A 24240-nucleotide genomic window follows, 5' to 3' on the forward strand; every position below is an offset into this window, starting at 1 on the left:
GAAGGCCCGGCGGAGGCAGCCGGCTGAGGGCCCGCGTCGGTGCGGGGGGCTGGGGACTCCCTCCCCGCTGCCGCCGCCGCCGCCATGGGGAAGTCATTCGCCAACTTCATGTGCAAGAAGGATTTTCACCCCGCCTCCAAGTCCAACATCAAAAAGGTGAGGAGGGCCGGAGGGCCGAGCGGGCGGCAGTGAGGCGCCGCGGCCCCTCAGCCGCCCGCTCGGTCGGTCGGGCCGCGTCTGCCGCGCACTGCGGAACGCGGCGGGCCGGGCCGGGGCCGGGCGGTGTCCCGGGCGGCGGGCGGGCGCGAGTACGGCGTGTCGGCCCTCCTGAGGGGGGAGCGGTTGGGGCAGGCAGGGAGGGAGGTGCAGGAAAAAAGTTAAGGCGTACTTGAAGCTTCAGGTTCACTCGCTCGCAGGTGTGTGTAACTGTCACCTTTTCCTGGCTGTAGCTTTTCAGCACTTGGTTCTCTGGATGAATAGTGTCTGTTTGACGCTATGCACCTTCCAAGAAAACCCCCATCAGTCAGGGTGTGCCCATGTTTTCCCAGTATTTCACACCTGCCTTGACCTGCTTCCAGGTCTTTCTTCCCCAGAACCGTACCAGTCCAGGAGCTCCTGAGAGAAGCTGGGATTTGGGGTCTGGTGGGACCTGGGTGAGGACGTGTCACTACAGGGAAGACAGTGGCACGACCAGAGTGTTTTCTGAGCCTGCTTTTTCTTTTGGATTACTGAGCTTTCCCATGTCTTTTCAGTCTTGAATGTTGTTTGGAGTTGTAGCTGATCAAAAATTCTGTTGGTGTGAAGTTCATTTGTTGAAACGCTCGGCTGAAAATAATTTATCTGATGCGATTAGAATGGGAATTTTCCCTTGTTATGTGTTTTTGATAGACTGAGCCAGTTAGGTGTTTACACATGAGTGTATTTTGTGGTAGGTTTTGCATTTGTTTAAAGTAGAAACTTGTTTTTTTTAACCAGGTATGGATGGCAGAACAGAAGATATCATATGATAAGAAGAAACAAGAAGAATTAATGCAACAGTATCTGAAAGAACAGGAATCCTATGATAATAGGTGAGAATTGGCATAGGTTCCCACACTTCTTACTGCCCTCTCTTGTTTTCATAGCAGTGAAGGACGCATCATTGTGAGTTACCTGAAATACGGTCTCCCATTGACAGTAGTAGTAGGAGAGGACAATGACTCCTAAGCTGGTGTCTGATTACGCAGAGGTCACAAGAACTTCTTTCAAGTGGCTTGTGTGTGTCTTCTAATTCGTTTCAAAATAGGTTGCGTTGCACAGAACAGCAGGTTCTGTGTATAACAATAAGAACCTGGTATAACAATATATTTGGATCGCACAGAAATCTGTCTTTCATAATTCTGTGGACACAGTTAGTTTCAGTTGTGATTGAAATGTGTGGGTTTTGGTACACAATGGAGCATGCGAAAATATTGACTGGTCTCTCAGGTGTTTCGATACTCAACAAATGAAAAATTGGCAGTTGTTGTAACAATTTCCTGCTGCACGTTTATTTTTTAATAAGTAGTACCGACGTGATTGTTTCGTGTGCAACACCCTAAACTCTGTTCTCTTTATTTAGATTGCTTATGGGTGATGAGCGAGTGAAGAATGGTCTTAATTTCATGTATGAGGCCCCACCTGGAGCAAAGAAAGGTACTGTGGTTTCCTCGTTGTGAGCAGACAGTACTGCAAAGCTAAAAACCCTCTGAAGAAATAAGCACAATGTCTTTCATTTTAAGAGGACGTGTTCATAGTGAGGTAATGCTAGAAGATATGATTTTTAGTTCTTCTTGGGGGAATATGCAGGCATACATAGTATGTAGTAATTTTGATCTCACAGTACTTTAATTTCTTTCAAACTGAGAATGGTTGGGGTTTTTTTTAAGTGACAGTGCAATGTGAAGGGAAGCAACAGATGAAGTATCTTTACTGGCAACAGCAGAAATCCTGTCTTTGGCCAAAGGTGTTTCTTTAGCCAATTATAAAGCCATTGGGTGAGGAGGACCAGACCTTACCCAGGCGATGACTCAAACACCACAAGCCTGTGTTTTGACCTACTCTCCTTTTTAGAAATAGCAGGGTCAGATTTGCTTAAAAGTTCAGCCCGTAATTCAGCTTGCAAGCATAGGAAATACCAAAGCAAGGAGTTAATTAGTGGAAGCTTTATAAATAATAAACACTGAGATTCTGTAGTCAGAAGTGCTGGCTGACCTGACTCCGGTGGTTCTGACTATGACCGTATTTAGTAGATTCTTAAACGGAAGTTACTCACTACCTCATGTCAGTCACTTAATTTCAGCAAAATCTGAATGTAAGTGCAAGACTAAGAAAGCATATTCCCTTTAAAACAAAACGTGTTCCCTTTGAAATGCATCTTTCCCATTTGTATAAGAACCCTTAGAAATGCTTGGATGGGCTCATTTTAAAATTTAAAAAATGAAGTATTATTGCTGCTTTTGCAAAGTTTTTTGTGTTTGCATGTCATATCTATATGGCTTTAAAAGATGATTCTGGTTTTACAGAATTTGTAACCCTATACTAAAGGCTGATTGTTTGTAACTGTGCTCTATTTAAATAAAGTTACTTTCTGAGTCTTTACACTATTGTATTAGTATAAACCATAAAATATTTTGTCTCCAGCTTAGACTCCAGCTGCATTTTACATGTGTAATTAATGTATCATTTCTTTTCTTTCCATGATTTCTGAAAATTCAAAGAGGAGACTAAAGAGGTATTTCATTTTTTATGTTTTCTTCCTACTTACTTGAAATATATTTTTTTTAAATTTCAAACTTACCATGTTTTCTGTTTTGTAGCAAGAAGGAGAAACTGAATACAAATTTGAATGGCAAAAAGTCGCCCCTCGAGAAAAGTAAGATGTCTGGATTTTATCCAAATAATTTTTTTTTTTCTTCTTATTTACCTTTCCTATCCTTTTCTTTTTTTTTTTTTTTTTCCCTTTTTTTTCCTCCCATTTTATTTTTGAGCAAGTCACTTGTGTAATCCAGTCATGTCCTGGCAGTTAATTAGTAAAACCTGTAAACCTGCAATTATTTCCTTGATCAGCTTAGTTTTTGTTTGAGTTTTACACCTATACGTGAAAATACATTAAAACTAATGTTTACCAGAAGTAGATCTCTGAAATGGATACACACTTAACAATAAAAGGTAGTTTTGTATATGATGCTTTTGAAAAAAAAAAAAAAAAAAAGGAAAGAAAAAGTGAATTGAGTATTATTTTCTTTTGTCTCTGTGTAACAGATATGCTAAGGATGATATGAATATCAGAGATCAGCCATTTGGTATCCAGGCAAGTTACATAAATTTCACTCTGTGGATGTCTTGGGTATGTTTCAAATATTATCTAACTGCAGAACTTTCACATGGACACTCTTAATTTTACCATCTGTTTCTCAGTGAGTTTAAAAGCTTCTCGTACGCCTTATAAACTAGACATTTCTGTACATGTTAACCTGTATTGTTAACTAAATTATGTTAATTTTTTTTTTCCATTTAGGTGCGGAACGTGAGATGTATTAAATGCCACAAGTGGGGTCATGTAAACACCGATCGAGAATGTCCCTTGTTTGGCCTTTCTGGAATTAACGCGAGTTCAGTCTCCAGCGATGGCTCAGGTAGGCAGTGAGTGCCTTATAAAGGGGCTGGGCAGAAGTTTTGGGAGAACTTATCAGGTTTAATTGTAGAACGTTTAAGTTTATCGTGTTTCAAAAAGTCGATGAAATGGAGAAAACGCTTCTTTATTCCAAATGTAGGATCCACAGTTTCAAGTTAATTATTTCAAATGTCAGGGACCTAATTTTCTAATTAAAACACGTTTTAGAAAGATTCCATAATGACTGTTGCTTTGATTCTATCTGTGGCAAAAATTCAGAAGCTGCAATGAGTTTGTTTATATCAGAATGACAATATTTATGTCATAAAAAAATAAATAATGTAATGGATTATCAAAGACTGTCCCAGTTCAGATTCAGGCAAATTGCTTGGAAAAGCTGGAATATATCAGTATATCTTTGTTAATCACTTGAAAAAAAAGGAGAGGGTTTTTTTTTATATATATAATTTTGCTTCTATAAGTGGACCAACAATTGAAACCTAAATTTCCAAATGCCTGGTTTCCTTTTCCCTGAACTGCTATTTTTTTCCTCTGTTAACTTTCCTGTTACTTGAAGTCACATGGCATTTAGTGTTAGATTAGGTTTAAAGAAGTGGATACAAACATTCAAATTGAATAATTTTTTGCCCACAGTACTTTGTTTTCTGTAAGTTGACCCAAGTCTGCAACAGTTTTAAGATTCTTAAAATGTGGCACATTAAAGGAACACCTGGTAACATGGGTGAGTCTTCAGACTTGCTGTGCTGCACTTCAAGATCGTGTACCGTGCCATGTATTCAGTTTTGCAGGGATATTATTACAATTGCACACTTGATAACGTGAGAAAAGACTGAAAAAAAAACAGATGTTTTCTATTTTATGTGGTAGCTCTTAGTTTTGTTACATATTTAGTCTACCAACAATTTTCCTCCTCAAAATTAGATCACCTAGATATGTCATTTCTTTGAGATGAGGCTTGGAAGACTGAAGTTAAAGGAAATAGTGCTTCTTACATTCCTCTGCTTTTAGGTACTGTCTGGTGATTATAGCATTGTATTAGCCATCCTGTAGTTGACATTATCAGCCTTTCTATAGGTTGTAACATTAAATCATTTTCTTGTCTCATTCTCTGCTTAGAAGAAATTGTGATAGGAGCATTCGGTGGTGGTAGAATTATATTGTGCAGCTCTCACATGTCAGATATGCTTTTGTGCTGCAGAGCTCACTTCTCCCTCCCCCGCCAGTTCAAATTACGTGGGTAAATTTTGGGAGATTGGCTGGGAAAGTGGAAAGTATTTGTACCTGCTTGCACAAACTTGAAAATGAACTCTTTGTTATTCAAAACAGTGTAATGTGGACGCTTTGCAGTGTCAATATAAGACTAACTGCTTGTTTCAAACCTAACTGAACTAACTGTCTAGGTATAGGCAACATTTGACTGTGGTGGGTGTTTCCTAGTCAGAGAGGTGTTATCCAGGTAGCTTTCCAAACCATCTTCCTAAGCCTAAAGAGAGGGATTTAGCACATATGATGAATTTTGCATAAAGGAAAGTGCAGTAAAACTACTTAGATGTTCTCAAACTGCACCAATGCCCTCTCGTGTTCAGCTCAAATGCAGAAGACAGTGTGCTATGCTGAGCATGGACTTTTTTTATAGGCTGAGGAAGGATTTCAGGGAGCAAGGGTGGGTGACAGATCAGGGTTTGTATATATAATTTGTAAGACACTGTTCTTGGATTTGAATAGTCAGCTGTAATGATGCTGCTACTTTCTCTTTCTTTCAGGGAAATTATATGTAAAAACACTGTAGGTAAAGTTTAAAACAATTTTAAGTTCTTGATTTAATAGCAGATACAAGGCTTATAGGAAGTGGTAATATCATTAATTAGATCATCAGAGAAAAGGTTGTCTGCTTTTTCTAACCTCAGGAATACAGTCCTTTCATCAACTTTTCTAAAACTTCATCTGACTTAATAACAAGCTAAATTATGCTCCTTTTACGGCTTCTGCAAATTCCATGTGTGTAAATGAAGCACTACAGTTCATAGACTCATAGAATGGCATAGGCTGGAAGGGACCTTAGAGATCATCTAATCCAACCTCCCTGTTATGGGCAGGGATGCCTCTCAACTAGATCAGGCTACTCAAGGCTCCGTCCAACCTGGCCTTGAACACCTCCAGGGAGGGGGCAAAGTTAAGTGAGAACAGAAGTTATTGAATTCATTAATTCTCTTAAGACTCAGAATTCATCCATGTGGTGTGTTAAAGCTTATGTCACACATTAAAAAAAAAAACAAACTGATTTTTTTTTTTTAACTGAATCCTGACACCAGTCCTGTGTTGTCTGGGATGGGAGTTAAGTAAATATTTTTGCATTGCTGAGAGTTCTACTCAGGTGTTACAGTCCTGCAGATCTGCAGTCAGCTCTGTAAAATTAACCTACGCTGAGAGTAAAACAAGACTCTACAACATTAAAAAGACAAATTCTGTCATATTCTGATCACTAGTGAAGTTTAGAGAACTTGTCCTATGAGGAATGGCTGAGGGAGCTGGGACTGTTTAGTCTGGAGAAGAGGAGGCTCGGGGGGACCTTATCGCTGTCTACAACTACCTGAAAGGAAGTTGTAGGGAGATGGGGGTCGGTCTCTTCTCCCATGTTATGAATGGCAGGACGAGAGGGAATGGCCTCAAGTTGCGCCAGGGGAAATTTAGGTTAGATATCAGGAAAAATTTCTTTACAGAGAGGGTTGTGAAGTATTGGAACAGGCTGCCTAGGGAGGTGGTGGAGTCCCCATCCCTGGAGGTGTTTAAAAAACGTGTAGATTTGGTGTTGAGAAACATGGTTTAGGGACCCTGACAATGCAGGGTGAATGGTTGGACTCGATGATCTTGAAGGTCTCTTCCAACCAGATGATGCTATGATTCTATGATCAGCACCCCCCAACAATGTCATCTTTTCTTGACCATTTCTCTTTATTGCTCTTCGCCTCCTCTCGTTACTTCTACTTAATGCTTTATTACTAGCCCTAATGCTGAACCTTTATCTACCTTGAAGAACCTTCTTCTCTTCCTCCGTACAACACATCTCTCAAGCTCTACATCTTCCTGCTTCTCTTTATCAGTAGTTGCATGCTCTCCTAAGCTGCTTTTATGTCTCTAGACTAAATGCCTAACTATTTTCCAATTACTTTATAGTATTGCAAAAGTGTTTGCAACCAGCTCTCAAGAAAAAGTTGAAAAATGTTGGGCTAAATTATTAGATCAAATAGTACTTTTAAAGATCAGGAAGTAATTCCGTATGTAGAAAGTCATCTTTGAAAGCTTGTTCCTAGCTTGTGTCTTAGGAAATTGAAATACAAATATTTTCTCATAAATTAAAGGGTACATCTGAGAAATACAGATAGAGCAAGGAATAAAGCTGAAACCGGAATAAAATTTTGGTACAATAGTCAATACACCAGGACTCCAATTAGTTTATGAAATTAATAGTATTAGAAGGACCAAATTTAGGCTATAAGTCATTGAAACTTTTTTTTTTGAAGAGCCATCTTTTGAATTTTTTTATAAAGTTTTTGAAAAGACCTCTATTGCTTTGAAGTGATTTACTTGGTAGCACTTTATTACCTCTGATTTATGGTCTTTTGATCCTAATAAAATATGATCTCCTATCTTTTTCTTGCAAACTGAACTAAATATTTTTCTGTAGGCAGTGCGTGGTAGTTACACTACCTACGTTTAGGTTAGGATTCTTCAAACTTTGAAAATGTCCTTCCCTGCTAGAGCACACCGTGCATCAGCAGAGCGTTGGAAGACACTTAATCTGTGTACTGCGGAGCATCCTGGCTGGTAATGAATCTCTAAGCAATCAGTGCTTGGCAACCCTGGGCCTCATGGTTCTGCATCTGATGTTCTAAGGACACTGGCATCACTAATTTCTGCAGAAGTAGCTTCTAAGAAATGGTCTGTCTTCCCTGTAGGAGACTGTTAACAGGCCTTGTGCTTTTGAACCTTGTTGTCATTCTGCTTTAGAGAGACACGGTGAGCACACAGGAAGATAGATTACTTTGTGTTGGTCACTGCCGTCTTCATGCATTTACCCAAGTGTTTTTCTGTCCACAGAACAGTAATGGTAGAAACTTCAGATGCTCTGCTGTAAAGGAGGACTGAAACATCTCATACATACAAGTTTAGGAACTACAGGAGCAGTTTATTATATACTAGAGTAATGACTGAATTCCATCGTATAGTAACTTTGGAGTCTTTAAAAATCTCTAGCGTAAAAGGGTAGCTGTTCTCAGAACTTTCCTGAATAGAGTTGATTAATCTAGAAAGGAAATGGGGTGGTTTAGCCCAGGTAGGCAGCTCAGCCCCACACAGCGCTCGCTCACTCCCCACCAGTGGGATGGGAGACAGAATCGGAAGGGTAGAAGTGAGAAAACTCATGAGTTGAGATAAAGACAGTGTAAGTAAAGCAAAAGCTTTACATGCAAGCAAAGTGGAACACGGAATTCGTTCACTACTTCCCATGGGCAGGCAGGTGTTCAGCCATCTCCAGGAAAGCTGGGCTCCATCATGCGGAACAGTTACTTGGGAAGACAAATGCCATCGCTCTGCAGATCTCCCCCTCCCTCCTTCTTCTCCAGCTTTTATTGCTGAGCATGGCATCATATGGTATGGAATATCCCTTTGGCCAGATGGGGGTTGGCTGTCCTGGCGGTGTCTCCTCCCAACTTCTTCTGCACCCCCAGCTGACTCGCTGGTGGGGTGGTGAGAGAAGCAGAAAAGGCCTTGATGCTGTGCAAGCACTGCTGAGCAGTAACTGAAACATCCCTGCGTTAGCATCACTGTTTCGGTCACAAACCCAAAACGTAGCCCTGTACAAGCTACTATGAAGAAAATTAGCTCTATGCCAGCCAAAAACAGTGCAGTGGTAGCCACAGTATTGCCAACAAATCTTTATGTGTGCGTGAAGGATTGGCACTTACCTAATCGAAGAGATGTTTTCATCTTTCTCCTTGGTCAAAAGCAAAAGCTTTTGAGAGAAAATGAGGGTAAAATAATTGTTTATTAGAATAACTGAATTATTGAGTTAAAACCAGCAAGAGCAACCTTTCCCCATCCTTCCCTTTCTTCCTCCAAAAATTGGGCCTTCAAAGGTCTTAGTTGAATGGTGACTTCAATTTAATAAAAGCCCAGGGGGTAATGTGTACTTTTTTAAATGTTCAAATTAGTGAGTTTCAGTAGGATTTAGACTTCTTACTTGAATTTAAAAAAAAAAGTTTAAGTAATGCAGAAGCCATTTCATCCAATGAGTAGGTTGTGCTAAAGGGAAAGAAATAGCAAGTGAACAGAACAGTGAATTAGTGCTTCATGTTGCGTTCCAAAAAACCAAAGGTGTTACATCTCAGCATTTCTTGACGTTTTGTTGACAGAAATTTTCCAGAGTAGTCAGCTACTAGGAGATGCTTCAAAAAAGAAAAGAATTCCTGCTTTATTCTTCAGATATTTGAGATCTACACATTTGACTTTTTTAATTGTCATTATTGTTTCCTTTGACACTATATAAATGATGTATTTCAACACACAGAGAAAGTATTCAAGAGCACTTGATACAAGTTCAGTTTGTGTTTTATTCTAATTTTTCTCCATCAGAAAGAGAGCAAAACAAAATGTCTTGTTTGGGCTCAGACTTTTTTCGGCCTCAGAGGAAATGTTTGAGTTAAAACGGTTGAAAATGACACTCCTATGTCTGATTCAGTTGCATTATCTAAATTTCTTGCCGTGTTTCTCTGTGAGGATAAAGAGCTATTGATTGCCTACACACAATTTTTTTCACATCATAAAATAACCACCAGTACAGGCTTTTTCTGTCCCATAAATTCTATAATCTGCGGTTCTCTTATTTCAGCAGAAGGATACTTGTCTTTGAGTCTTGCATGAAGACTGCATTGTAATCTTTCTCTTTGCACACAAACTGATGGGCAATTGCTGTTTTGGATTCGCTGTTGAATGTCTTGTATGCAAAGACCAGTCATGGACTTCAGTTTGCTCTGGTGGAAACGCCGCAGGGCGAGAGCGTGTGCGTGGCACAGAGCTGTGTGCTGTGAGAAAAGACTGCTCTCTTTCAAGATCTGACACACACTGCAGCGCCTCAGCAAACAAAAATAATTACCATCAGTACCTTAACTTCGGCACAGTGGCTTGGTTATTTTGCTTCTGGGACCATTTGACTAATCTAGCTGGTAATTCATACAAAAAAAATAATAATCTTACCATTAAAAAAGCGCCTATTGAATAATATCTCACCGGTGAATAGAGATTATTTTTGCAATAAGGCAATTTCAGTGGATGTGGTTATCATGGGATAATCACACCCCTGGGGTACAGCCTTGCCTGTAATCTCCCAGGAGTGTAATTATTTCATGATAACTCTACCCCCTGGTGTTGCATTATTTCCATTATGAAATTCTTAGTTTTAGATATGAAGTAACTTACTTTGATCACTGGAAACTGCAAAGTAGTGTTACAACGTTCCAGCTGTGAGGCTTACAGAGACCAACTTATAAGATTTACTTCTCCTTTACAAAGCTAAATTAGGCAATCAGAATGCTTCTTTGGGCTAAACTGATTTACAGGGTTTTTTACTGATAAAATCCTAACTCTCAAAAGTTCAGACAAGATGCAAATATCAGTTGTGGTTCTGACTTTATGTGCCACTGTGTATATATGCATGTCTAAAATACGTAATATATACCAGCAAAAAACCCAGGTTACTAGCATCTAAAAGTTTGCCTGGTTTTGCAATGCTTTTTTATCATTAACCAGCAGCTGCTGGTTTTTTTGTTTGTTTGTTTTTTTGTGAACCCTGGAAAGTCTTTGACTTTATTAGAACAGAGACTAGTAGGTTTCTGTGCAAAATGTTTTGAAGTAATACTGTTATTTCCAAAATTGCCTGCAACTTTTTTGGTCAGGTGAAGTTAGGACAAACTAAATTTTTTTTTTTTTTTTTTTTTCCTACAAGCAATCTACTTTGCTCAATGAGGGTTGAAGGTGGGGGTGAGGGAATGGTGCTAAAAGGCTATGAACACTTAAATGCTTACAACTTTTATCGTATGTTTTTAGAACAAATAACCTGCTAGGAATCTATTACTATCTTATGAAGAAAGGTATTACTATCTTATGAAATAAGGCTAGTGTCTCAAATGGGGAGGTAATTTTATGAATGATGTAGTTAGAAGAAGTGGGATGCTGAGATTAAAAAAGATTGTTACGCTCTTGGCCTATGAAACTGAAGCCTGGCGAGTGCCAGGGCGTCCTTCTCTGCTGTGGGCTGCTGCAAGTGTTTTCACAGCTGACTGGCTCCATGTGTGACGTCCAGAGGAATTGCCAGGAAGAGAGCGAACAGTGAAAAGTGATTAGCATGTTGTGGAAAATTTAGGCAAATAATGGTAAAAATGTAACTGAGCAGCATGTATATGTATCTAGTGTCTGATAGTCTATGAAGATAGAAAAACTCAGGTGTGTCTGTGCAAATGCAGCCTTAAAACTCCGTGTCAGCTCCCAGAGTTTGTGCCCTCTTTTCATTGCCTGAGTGCCCATAAACTATTTGTGGTGGCAGATTCCATCAGTCTATCACTTGGTACGTTCAACTGATCTTTAGCTTTTGAGTGAAATTCTTTTCCATAGTAATCATGGAAGTTATTAGTCATATGGAGACAGCAAAAAAGGAATTCTGTGTCTATATTACATTATGTCTATATCTCACTGCGTTTTTTTAGGGACAAATGTGGTACTTTTTGTTTCCCAGCAGATAAAAATCTGCACTGTATCAGGAATGCAGGAATTGATATAAATGTTCTCTTGAATCTGTAATAACAAAGAAAATGTATTTGAATATGATAACTGTGGATATTTGTATAAATGGTCACCTGTAGAAACATACAGTGTATGAAACCTTCCTTTATGATCTGCAGCTGAGACCTTTGATTGTGAACAGTAGGAACCTTAACTAAATCTTCACATAGTTTAAGAACTGTCACATTTTAGAATAATCCTCCATTTATGTTTTAGAAGCCTCTATATTTGGTGTGAATGCATAAAATACAGATTTCTGTTAGAAGTCTCGTGCTTGGCGTTTAAGTAGTGAATATGGATTCCTACAGCAGTCTGAGAATGTTAAATGGTTTTTACTACTCAAAAGTAAAAAGGAAACTCAGGTTTCTCTGAAATACCCTACGACAAAAGCATGGAAAGTTATACTGAAATCCTGTGCTAAAGTGTTAAATTGAGTTAAACTGTAGACCCTCTGAAGAAGAGCTAATTAAAAGCCAGAGGTTTTTTTATTCATTGATTTCTCTCAATGCCAACTGCTGCAGTTGCTTTGAAGTGTAAATATGGTCTGAATGCAGTCATCTCTGAAATAGGTATAAAAATTATCAGTAAAAAATGATCAATTCTGAATTAGTGGAGGCAGCATAAATTTGCCAGCTTCTTCATGGCCAGGATCATGATCACATAATTTTGATAATGGCTCTTTGTCCTTCAGATAAATAAGTGACTACTCTTATCTCTGTCACAACCGCAATAAAAGTTCACAGACAATACAGTGTGATTAGGCTCAGTCTGTAATTTTTTTTCCATTTTTATTCAATTTCTTTTTAAGCCATATGAAAAAAGATACCCATACAAAACTCTGTGGAGAGCACAAGAAAAGTATATGGATGTATTGACAAAACTGTCTGTGCTAATGTTAAAGTTAGTTTCTCTTTTAAAGCAAAACCTCAAAAGCTTTGTATCGTGTGTTACGCCTTCGCTACCACCCAGAGAAGGCAGTGTTCTGAATTCAGAGTATATTCATTCTTCATGTGATTGTGTGCTAAACTGAAGCCCACCAGCAGAATGGTTTTCTAAAACCTAGTTAATGTGGAAGGGCTGTTTGCGTGCTTCCTGGAGTACGTATGTATTTTTCCACAGCAGAGCATAGCTTTAGTATCACTGTTACTTAGAAAATCAAATTTCAGTTTGGAAGAGTTAATGGCCTCATGTCGTCCAAGATGCGTACAAGACAGAACAAAACCCATATGCTTTAGGCCTACTTTGTTAAGAAAAATTATGTAGTAATAAAGGATAAACCTTGAAAGTATCTTGGCTTTGATTCATAAATTGATTTTTAAACAGAGTGGAGTATACAGAGTGTGACATAGGCTATCGAGTTGGGAGCAGATATGCTAGTATGGTTTGTTTACATTTACGTTCATGTAAATTATCTGTTACCAAGCCAGGAGAACTCTGATGGTATGATAATGGTGACATTTTCAGATTAAAATGATCACATCTGTAAATTAAAATATTTCCCACGCCAGAACACATTGTCAGGAAGGAAAAGGTTGCAAAAGCCCTATTCTAAATAATCTGTTTTCATGATACACAAAATGAGCATTAGTTGAAATAAAAGTTAAAAAGTTGTAATTAAAATGAAGCCATGAATGATGATCTGCCTTTTTCAGGATCTTTTATTTTGAGTGGTCTGTTTCTTAGCAATACATAACTGCAGCCACCATCTAAATACAGCTGGTTACTGTAATTTCCCTTGCCACACGTGGGAATAGTGGTTACTGCTTCTTATCTCTTTCCTTTCCATATGTATTCTACAATAAAAATTCATTTAAAATTAATTGATTGCAAAGAATAATTCCGTTTGATCATCTGTGCTGGTGACAGCAGTGAAAGCTTTTATCAATAAATTGAGCAGATACTGTCAAGACTGTGCATCAGGAGTAGACAGAAGTAAAACTGCTGTTTTTGGTGATACTGGCAATCATAACATTACGGTCTGTCCTTACTGCCACTGAAACTGCTGCAGAAAAAGTGGTATTTAATCACAGTCTTATGGAAAGAGATTTTAGCATACAGTTCTCTAATATTGATTAATTTGAAAAATGTGGTTTAGACATTTTAATGGAGGCCTTCTAGATGATGTGTTAAGCTAGCATTGCTCTCCTAAGAGGAGTCCTGTCCCCATGCTTCTTGGAGGAAACATTCTGGCAACAACGGTGTTCCGTACGCTCCGCGTTTGTAGCTTCAAGAGAAGTACAAGACAGAATTGAAAACGAATTGCAGCTGTAGGTTTCTCTTGTTTCCGGGCTGCGAGTGTGGGGGTAGTAATGCAGATGGGAGAGCTTGCTGTAAGCTAGACATTTAAGTAATTGAAATCCAGAATTGTATTTCCTCCTCTGGTTGTTTAATAGAAGCAGAATTGATTCTGTTAAATTGATCTCGGTTAAGTGTGATAAGAAATTGGAGTGCTCTTTGTTATAAAAAAGTAAATTGACAATATGTTGTAGAAATCCTGGTATGATATTCCTCTGCAATCCAGTATAATTGATGCTTATATAGGCCTCATAAGAATTTTATTTACAGCTTTTCTGTTTGTTTAATTGTATGAATATTATAAAGATGCACCAACAGCTGTCAAGCTAAGGTTTCACTCAGGTTGTGCTTTGTGAAGACTAAAATCCTGCTTTTCACGCTTCATTGAAGGGTTTGAGTTTCCAGATTATGTGCACCAACTCTTTCAGTCAACTGAGCTGTCTGGATTTTTTCCTTAAATAGTGTCTTAAACAGAAGATAACAGAGAGAATTAATGCAGCAAGAGCTTCTGTGGGAAGTAAGAAGCAGGAAGAAACTGTAGCCTATTTGCTTGACAACACTATTTCTTGAGAATTGTAAAGACCATGAAAAAAAATATTTTAAAAATCCTTTAGTGGGTCTTTTAACTATGGAGCCTCTTTTGTGCAAGCTCTTAATAAAATTTTAAATACCTGTAGCTGTAGAAAACTTAACAAATTGTCAGTTGTCTTAATGTACAAAAATAAGTATGATATCAGCATGCAATTAATTCCACTATATGATAAAAAGCTTTTCTGAGACTAGGAATTAATTTTAAAGCAGATAAATGTTTTAGTTTAAAACAAGTGTCATCTGGAAAAGTTTTGAAGGTTTTTTCTTTTCTTTTTTTTACCTTATCAAAATGTAAATTTCAGAAAATAAGCTTGACAGTCATATTCAAAAATAGCAAGGTACTGTATTCGACTTGTTTCAGAAAGAATAAGAAACAGATGATGAAACACTGTAACTTTGAACTTATTTTTAGGTTGCTGATGGATGAATGCTGAGAGTAGTTGTTAGAAGTCGTAGCAGTCAGCTATTTTTACAGGATTCCTATATCTAATGTTCTGTCAACTCATGGCATAATGTCATCCTCTGTATGTTTTCATCTGCTTGATGTCATGCAGGTAGCTTCTTCACAGACTGTATCACGAGTCCATAAGGAATGCATATATGAGGACATCAATTTTCGTAGTGCACAAAGTATTTTTCTGATATAGCAGTGCGGTATAGGAGTGATTTTTTCTTTTTTTTTTTTTTTCAAGTTGATGGGTGCTTTTCCAAGAATACTTGGCTAACATCAGTTCCCAAGATACTAGCCCACTGAGAGCCTCTCAGCTCAATCTTACTGTCAGTCTTACAGTTTATGACTTAATTAGAACTTAACCAGATGAAAGTATGTGGCTATGGGGTATACTTAGTACCATTTCGTCGGAAGATCTTGGAGGGTGATGACTTAAGTGTAGTCATAAGCCAAAGACAGGCTGAAAAGATTTACCTCCTTTGGCTTACCAGGCAAACCGCGTTTGATCACGCTGATCACAGTGGCATCTCCAGCAAGCAGAATTCCGCAATCAATTCACACCAAACAAAGGAAGATGCCCTCTACTAGCCAATATACTGGTTGTTCCAAGATTTAAGCTTTCAATCCTAAATAAGGAAGCCAAGGACACGTGAGAAGTTGAGTTTTTTCAAACCTCTGTGAAGTCAGGTTCAGTGTTTGGGATTTCTTTTGCAGTTTTTGTCTCCCTCATTTGTTTTAGCTGCGAGAAATCTCCTACTTAATTTTACAATGTGGAAATGAGAATGCAATTGTTTGCTCACACATTTAGGCATCTACTTCTTTTAAGAATATGTGAAGAAGCAGCCCAAAAAGTAATGTATTACAATCCTCAATGCTGTCACATAAAATAGGTGTGCCCAAGAATCCTGGGAGACCTCAAACTGTCACTGATATTTCAAAGAAAACCAGATCTGCTTATCAAAAACATTGAAGTATAAATCAGAAGCAGTCTATTGAGGCATGGATGGGAAAAGAAAGCCACCAGACATTTGATTCCTGTAATGCTGAGCAAAGAAGTTTAATTATGAGAATAAAAATTTTCTTGATTCTTCTTGCTGTGTTGCAGAAAGTAGATAGTAATAGAGGTTTGCTATTCAGCTGTGCAGCCATCGTCAGATACCATGTCTTAATTGAACTTCTCAGGCTGGACTTGTAACCAGATAGAAAAAAACAGTCTCTCTAGACTTCCCAGATCAGCTGTTGTTTTCTCCCTGCTGTGGTCTGGCATTGCTATCGGAACACGGGTAGCAAAGATCACACACTGCAAGAGAGTCCTGCGCTGTCAGCCGTAGTGGGCAGCGTACTTGTGCCTGGCTGGGGTCTGCACACAGAAGGATTGTGAAGTCGGACTGTGGTTTGACTCCGCTTTCATTTATGGGGTTGGTTTATTTTCTGAATCTCATTTCCTAGTGTTTTCTAAAACCTTTAGTTACAGTAAAAATAATGTATGTAATAAAGCTTCATGGAGATTCTTGCATCTCCTCACAAGCTAGGCTGAACCTGAATTAGTTTCCCTCACAATTAAAGAGAGACCAAACCAGCAATAATTTATTTCATAAACCACTTTAGTCTCAAGGTTCTGTGGGTGCATTTGATGTACCTTATACACACCCACAAAACAGGAATAACAGTGATTTGTTAACTGTCCTTGTCATGGTACTACTATGCTACAACTAAAAAATTGTAGATGGAGCTATGAATGTCTCCTTGATGTCCCTAATAAACAAGGAAACAGAACTCATACGAATTTATTTTTGGCCTAGCTTGCTTTCCTTCTAAGCTTAGCTGTGTTTTATTTGTTTAATTTAGCGCTGATTTCACCTCTAAAAAGCATGCAGAAGCTGACTCAGAAGTTTGCGTGTGGTTCTGTGCTGGGTCCCAGCCTGGGCAGGGACTCTGACGGGTCTCATGTTGACTGGTGTGGAGCTGTGCGTTACAGCATGACCGACACCCACGGGGCACGAACGCACAAAAATCAAGCGTCGTGCGTTCATTATAAGCTTTTTACGTAAAAGAGGAAATGATTTTGCTTACCTCTTTCCAGTGTTATACACAAAGAATGCCTGAAAGGTGTTTTTTCTAGAAAATAATTTTGAACTGTGCTTTTGAAAGCCGACATGGCTTCATGCTGCCCTGGTCTCAATTCTGCCTGGAGTCCTTGTATGGAACCACTCAGTTAGGGCATCTGTCTTGGTGCTTTTGAAAATCTCTTGTACGGATTTGGACAAGTTGTATTCCTCAATTTGTCTAATCATGCTGATGAAAATGATCAGATATCCAATACACATCAAAATGTGTACAATGCTGAGACACTGAAGGAGTAGTAAGTTAGCTTACTTTGTTAGGCAGTAGTTCTTACTGCCTTTAAATAACAAGGGGATCCCAGGCTTCAATCTGGTCACGTTTTGGTTTCTTTGGTATGGGGAGATCTTCTTTATCTTCTTTCATCACTCCATGCTCTGTCTCCATTCAGCTTCCTCATACAGAGTATTTGACTTAACAGTATGCCTGGTTTATGTGGCCTTTTCAGATCAAGACATCAGCTGGTACCAAGTTTTGCCAGAGTAGATTTGGGCAAGCAGAGCAAAGTTTGAAATTTGAAATAAGCAAAAATGTAGACACTGGAGCCTGTATAAATTCATTAACTATCAGTGAGCTTACATTTACACTCTAACATGTAAAAAGAAAAAACGCTTTTGGTAAAATATATTGGAGAGGAAGTAACCCCCTACTTACGAAAAATGTAAACTCAAGGAAAGACTAAAAGGTATCTCATTAGAAGAATCTTTTGCCTGGCAAAATAAGGAACTTGTGAAAAGTCAGTAATGCAAGGGCTCCCTAAACCATTTTCAAAGTTTTATCTTCTTCTTTCCTGCTTTACACATAGGCCTGTTTGTTTCTGTAAGCAGTGTGTTATAGAAGAAAAACTAAGGAAAGGTCGAAGTTGACATTTTTTTGAGAAAGTGCTATTTTACTTTCCATACATTTTCCATAGTAAAAATCTCCCTTTACTTTCCATACCTTTCTGTGTTAAAAATTTGAGTGATGTCCATCTCCACTACTGATAAACTCTTAAACCCATAAAACAGGACCAGTATGTTTCGTAAGACTAGTTAATCTTATCATTTACAGTTAGTTTACTGAAGTAATAGTCATTGTGTGCTCCTTGCTTCATTTTACATTCCTTCTAATTTAGATTCACCTTATACAGTAGCGCTGATTCATTGACAGCAAGGTTCGTGAAGGAACCGGCAAGGAAATTCACTGAAAGTGACCAAACAAAAGTGTGTGTTTAGGGTGAAGAAAAAGTACCTAATAGACAAGTACAGGAGGCTTTGGTGATCACAGGTATTCAATTAAGGCGAAAGACTCAGCTACAGGGTTTATAAATTATGCCATCAAGTCTGAATGATCCAAAATACATCCTGTATTTTACTCCTTGTTAGATGTTTGCCAAGAAACATAACGTGCCTAATCCCAAACACCTACTTTAATGCAATATATAGCATATTTTTTACGCTGATAAAACAGAAATCTCTGAGGAGATAACAGCTTAGAGACCCAGCATATCTGAGGGTCCCTAGAATAAGTCAGGACATAGATCATTTATTCATGTGTTTTTGTTTTTTTTTCTATATGTATATTGAGTTTCTAATAATTTTTACATTTATGTTCAAAAATCTGTGTCACTATGAAAAATGCCTTATTAGTGACGAATTCGAAGTGCATTTTCCCATTGTTTTAAGGGAGAGGAGGCACCTCAAAGTCTGTCTTAATGCGCTTTCTTTAGGTTTCCTGTGCTTTTTTACTGTGATAAAAATATATTACTAGACTTACCTAAATATATTGTTTTCAACATGACAAAGTTACATAAGAGAATCCCCTTGTACTTAAAGAAAAATGCAATTATTTTCTATTCTGAATCTCCAGACTGCTGTTTTAGAAAATCATATCTGATTATTTGCTCAGCAGAAGATTATTGAGTTGATTTAGCTGTGATTTTACTTAACAAAGCTTCAACTGAATTCCTACTGTGGAGTCCTAAAAAGGTAGAGAGATATAAATGATACATTCAAACTGTGATTTTTGTGAACAGGGCCATCAATGCACCCCTCGGAGCTAATAGCGGAGATGAGAAACAGTGGGTTTGCACTGAAACGAAATGTACTGGGGAGAAACTTGACCACAAATGATCCATCACAGGTAATGATCTTTTTACCAGTAAGCTGAAAATGTCTATAAATCTAAATGTGATTGCTTGTGAATTGCTACTTAATGTTTTCAAATATGCATATCCATAGGAAAGCTGGATAGCTATACCAGTAGAAAAATGTCCAAAAACTTACTGTTTTCCAGCTTTGTTTCAGTCAGAATGGTGAATCATAAATTACTTCTTTTAAAACCACATATAATAAATTAAATCCTTCCTCTGGGTGACTAGAAATGGAATTTTTCATAAAGGGGATAGTTAGGGGTTTCGCCACATGCTTCCGATGCAATGCTAGCCGTTGGATGCAGTTTGAGGAAGTATGCACAAATAATTACTGCCAGGAATGCTATATCTGAAGATTTTTTTACTTGATTGACTGTTGTTACATTTAATGTTTCTGGGAATGAAAATGTTTATTGTATTTACTTAGACTGCACAAGGTACATTTCTAATTGAGGTGCTTTAATAAAAATGTGAAGTGAAAAATTCATATACGCCCCTTGAGTGAGCCACCATGATAATAGCCTTTGTTGATATGGCAGGATGGTCAAACCGCTAGTAAAGAGAGGACGATGGCCCTTAGCTGGTCTTGATATCTTGGGTAAATCAACAATTCACTGTGTCTCCACAGATGGATGTACCTTTGCATTTCAAAAAGCTATGTACCCCAGAAACATGTAGCATATGGGCACTCTGAAGTGAATCGTAGTGATACGTTTGGTTTATGTTAGGCATGGTGGGGTTTTTTTGGAAGAGCTTTTTAATCTTTATTTCTTCTTTCCCCTCCTGAGCATGGCTAAGATTGAAAACATCACAGTTGAGAACTGTAGTGTACCAGATGCACATAATTTGAAGAATTCAGGGTCTGCAAAGTAGCTGTGCTTTGCTGATTGCGTTACTGTATGTAGATTATATGATTGCAGTATTTTGCATTGCTAGAACACTTTATGAACATTTAAAGACTAATAACACAACAGTGAGGTGGTAGATGTGTTAATAGCCATTTTCCTAATGACTAAACCGAGACAGAAAAGTAATTTGCTTAAATTACTCTGGGTTCGAGCAGGACTAGCATCTTACCTATTCATCCAAGCATGATAACAATGGAGTGACTTATCCTAGGGAATCATGTGGGTTCCAAAATTGGCTCATTTTTATTAACTATTTCAGAAATGTTTCTTTCCCTAGCAGTGACTTTTCATATGTTGCTAATGACTCCTGTTGTATAACCCCCACATTGTAACACCTACTCGGCTTTGAGACAGAGTAGGGGGGTTTCGCTTTGTAACAAGCTTTTTAACAAGTTTGCTTGTTAAGGCCAAAGAGTCTTAAGCTGACTTGGTGTAACAGATATATTTGTGCCTGTGCAAAAATAAGGTACATAGAAGCATTACTTTTAATACAGAAATCTGAATGAAGAGATTATTTTTATATATAAGAACTTAATGTCTTACCACATTTTCCTAGGAATTTGTTGCAAGTGAAGGAGATGATGATCCAGAAGTTGAATTTTTAAAATCTCTGTCAACCAAACAAAAACAGAAACTTCTAAGGTAAGCGTGGTACCTAGTGGAGGGGATCTGTATCGGCCAGTAGTTCTGACTCCGTCTTTGTCCCTGTAACTCTTCTATGCCATTGAAGAATTTAGCACCGTCAGTACAGAAGAAAGTCAGCTTAGTTTAACATACACTTGACATCAAATGGCATTGTGCAGCATGGGTTTTTAGTCCAGTTGTTTTGTTTTAATCTGGCTGTTCTAATCTAGTTGTGATGCCTTTGCACTGGGGCTCGTTTCCAATTTAACTGGGATAATAAAAATTGGCTGACTGAAGATGCTGTCAGTTGCTATTTTTAAATACTATTTTGCACTCCATTGTTTACAGTGTCTCCTTCCAGGATTAAAAATGCTATGTTCTTGTTTACTGGTTTACAACTTGGCAAGGCTTGTTATCTTCTCCTCTGCGGCTAAACTGAACCTGACATTGCATCCCAGGGCCAGGGTTGGCCTCGCTCCACACTGCTCTCGGATCAGGGGTTACAGTTTGCTGCTCCAGCAGCGAGAGCTCCCCCTGGTTTTGTAGTTCTAATAGTAAGTTAATGAGGTTTTCATTCTACTCATTTCATATGTCAGGTGACTTACATTTTTTTTTCTCTGTTAATTTGGAACATTATCTTTAAATTACCTGAAAATGTTTAAAATTTAAAATATTAATGACTACCTGGTAGATCCCACACAGGTATCACTAGTTAAAACAGCCTTTTAGGTTAAAACATGTTCTGTATATGGAGAGTGGGAGGAGGGGAGAGAGGTGAATGGCTAAGCAGGTACCTGAGGAGGTAGGTACATATGGTATTTACATATATAATAAATCCTTCTCTGAAAATAGTTGGGATATTTTGTGTTCCTTTTAAGTAAGGAATGTGTACGTAGTTTGAGTAATTTAAAATGGTGTTTTGTTTGAAATTCTGCTGGCCCAACACAATGAAATTACACTACTTTATGGTTTGAAATTTGAAGTTCAGTAAATATTTGGGTCCTTTAGATTTTACTAGTCTGAAGGGAATTTTTTTTAATACACTGAAAGTAGTTTCACTATTCAGTCACTAATTTTTTGAGAAGAATAAACACAGAAAACAGAATAAAAACTAGTTGAAAGCAGTCAAATAGCACTGAATGTGTGTGTGATGGAATATTGTACTTATGGCTAGAAAATGTAAATTTCTAGTTGTTGCAGAAGAGGTTATTGAAAAGATCAGTATTATTTGCCTGGAGAACTCAGAGATGTAGGCTTTAGAGTCTCGGTTTCCATCATTAATAGAAAGTGAATGCTAATCGTGTTTTTTCGTTTTCAAAATCCTTTATAAAAATGCACGAACAAAAGCAGCAATGATTTTTCAAAGTCTCCAGAGCAGGCCGACAAGGGGAAAAAAAAGGACTACTGAATGTATTTATTCCTAGTTACAAGGCCAAAATTGACATATCTTAATTATCTTTTTCAAAATTAAAGAATTAAAAAATCATATTCCTCCTGTTTTGAGGGAGCAGTTAGAAGTTTTAAAATAACACTTTGCTGAAAGAGGAGATAAATTCAATATGTTTTCGTGAAAAACTGTATTTACTGTGAGGGTCATCAGAACTAGTGAACTTTAAAAGACAATGACTTTGTGATTTAGAATGTCTTAATATGTCTGATTGCGCTACTCTTCTATTTTGAAAATAAAAGGAAGTTGGATCGTCTGGAGAAGAAAAAGAAAAAGAAAGACAGAAAGAAGAAAAAGCAGCAAAAGAAAAAAAGCAAAAGTAAACACAAGAAACATAAGATGAAATCCTCTTCCTCATCCTCCAGTGAGACTTCAGTAAGCAGCAGTGATAGCGAGACTGACAGCAGAGATAAAGCAGCACAAAAGAAGATGTATTCTAAGAAAAGAAAAAAAGACAAGTTTTCAGAGGCTAGCAGCAGCAGCGATTCAGAAGGAAAGGCAAAGACGAGGAAGCAAAAACTTTATGAAGATCTCTCCAGTAGCCACGGTAACAAGGACAAAGATAGGGAGAAGTACAGACTTTTAAAGCAAGATAGTTCTACGGAGAACAACAAATGGAGCTCCTGTGAGGGGGAGAGAAAATCCAAAAGCAGATACCATAGCACCAACAAGAGAGAGACTGAAAGAAAGGAGAGGGATAGAAGAAGCCAAAGCATGGATGAGGGGAGCAGGAGAAGCCCTTGCACAAGTCACAGCAGTTCCAGGCACAGGCAAACACGAAAAAGTCCGAGTCAAAGCCCTGACGAAGAGTGGCACAGGAGAAATGAAACCAGAAGCCCCAGCACAGATGCGCACAGAGAGAAGAAAAAACAGAGAGAAGGCTATGGGGAGAAGTGCAGTAAAGTGGAACACAGAGGAAGGAGCAGACGTAGTCGAAGCAGAAGCAGAGAGAGGAAACAAAACAGATAGTGTAGGGGACAGGTGCCAACAAGAATGTCTCCTTTTTTTGGTGAATACCTTTAGCAAGGGCTCAATTACATATTGCTGTTCATTTTCCAGCCTCTGTAACTAGCATTTCCTACGTAAAGCCAACAGCATCATTTCTATAATGTTGGAATATTTGTAAATTAAGTATAAATGTTACAGTATTTTTCTTATTGTATAAATATAGTTGTTGGCAAATACCTCTTGTGTATATGCAGTAATTCAGACCTGATTTCAGGGTTTTAAAATATTTCAGAGAGGCATGTAGTATTCTTCGTTTTGTCAATGATTTCTGTGTAGATGCAACTGTGAGGGGAAGCAGAGAGTAATTTGGGAAGAGTCCTGGGATATGTTAAATGATAACAGACGTTTGAGATGGTTCTGGATAAAATCACCGCTTCAGGTGTCAAAACATTGTATTGTAGAGGGTGCGTTTTTTTCGTACTGAAGCATTTTTCCTGAAGTTCCCTGTAAGAGATCAATTTCATGAGTTAAAACAACAGAGAGACATAGTTGACATAAGTGTGTAGCCAACATTTTTTGACCTCCTGCAGTGTGCAACTTGGTCAGGGCTATCTAAACATCTTGAACCCCTGTTGGTATGTGTCAGTACAATGTCAAGTTACTGTTCGATAATCTCTCAGGACATGAAAAGAATATTTACTGCCTCGACTGTTTCAGGTATTTCATTGTTTGTGGTAGAAAGTGAATGTAAATAGTCATTCTTTTTGTTTTCATGAAAGAAACTTTTTTTTTTTATGATTGTTGGTCATTTTTTGCACACATCGTTAGGAAGGTGAACTTCCATAATAAAATATCTTATTCTTTAAAAACAGTAAGAATTGCCTTCTCCAGAGTTCTGCATTGGTACAGATGCACAAGGCAGCGCTTCACAAGGGTTCTATCGCAGAGAAAACGCTTCTCTGCCATTTCAGGGTGGCAGATGGAAGTACATTAGTTGGTGGACAGGTGAAAAGGTGTCACTGTACTCAGTAGTCTGGCAAGCAGCTTTCTTCCCCTCCTCACTCACAGGACAAATGGGACTTTCTTTTATTTTCAGTCCACTTCTACTTCTTAAAACGGTCGCTCCAAAGTTTTTCAGTATCACACAGAGTGTAATATATGGTAGAAGTGACCTGGCTTATCTTTTAAGCGCACGTGACTGAGTTTGGAAGGGGGAGCCATTAAGGGATGGAACCT

The 24240-nt window shown here is 38.2% G+C and overlaps 1 protein-coding gene across 1 annotated transcript; it reads left to right on the forward strand.

The window, feature by feature from the left end:
* The first annotated feature begins 24 nt into the window (after positions 1 to 24).
* On the forward strand, positions 25 to 23771 carry CIRSR (corepressor of RBPJ and splicing regulator). Its single transcript, XM_086615327.1, has 10 exons — positions 25 to 156; positions 976 to 1070; positions 1601 to 1674; positions 2739 to 2752; positions 2838 to 2893; positions 3283 to 3331; positions 3539 to 3656; positions 18961 to 19067; positions 20542 to 20627; positions 22299 to 23771. Exons 1-10 carry the CDS (start codon positions 85 to 87, stop codon positions 23023 to 23025), a joined length of 1398 nt encoding a protein of 465 aa, XP_086471453.1. The 5' UTR covers positions 25 to 84; the 3' UTR covers positions 23026 to 23771.
* The last annotated feature ends 469 nt before the right edge of the window (positions 23772 to 24240 follow it).

Source organism: Tauraco erythrolophus, chromosome 8, assembly GCF_009769465.1.
Source record: "Tauraco erythrolophus isolate bTauEry1 chromosome 8, bTauEry1.pri, whole genome shotgun sequence".
Classification (NCBI taxonomy): Eukaryota; Metazoa; Chordata; class Aves; order Musophagiformes; family Musophagidae; genus Tauraco; species Tauraco erythrolophus.

Excerpts from the sequence above, each read along its gene's own strand:
- CIRSR (XM_086615327.1), top strand. The coding sequence starts at position 85 with ATGGGGAAGTCATTCGCCAACTTCATGTGCAAGAAGGATTTTCACCCC. Across the intron at positions 3,657-18,960 it reads AGTCTCCAGCGATGGCTCAG|GGCCATCAATGCACCCCTCG; the intron begins GTAGGCAGTGAG and ends TTTTGTGAACAG. Across the intron at positions 20,628-22,298 it reads CAAAAACAGAAACTTCTAAG|GAAGTTGGATCGTCTGGAGA; the intron begins GTAAGCGTGGTA and ends TGAAAATAAAAG.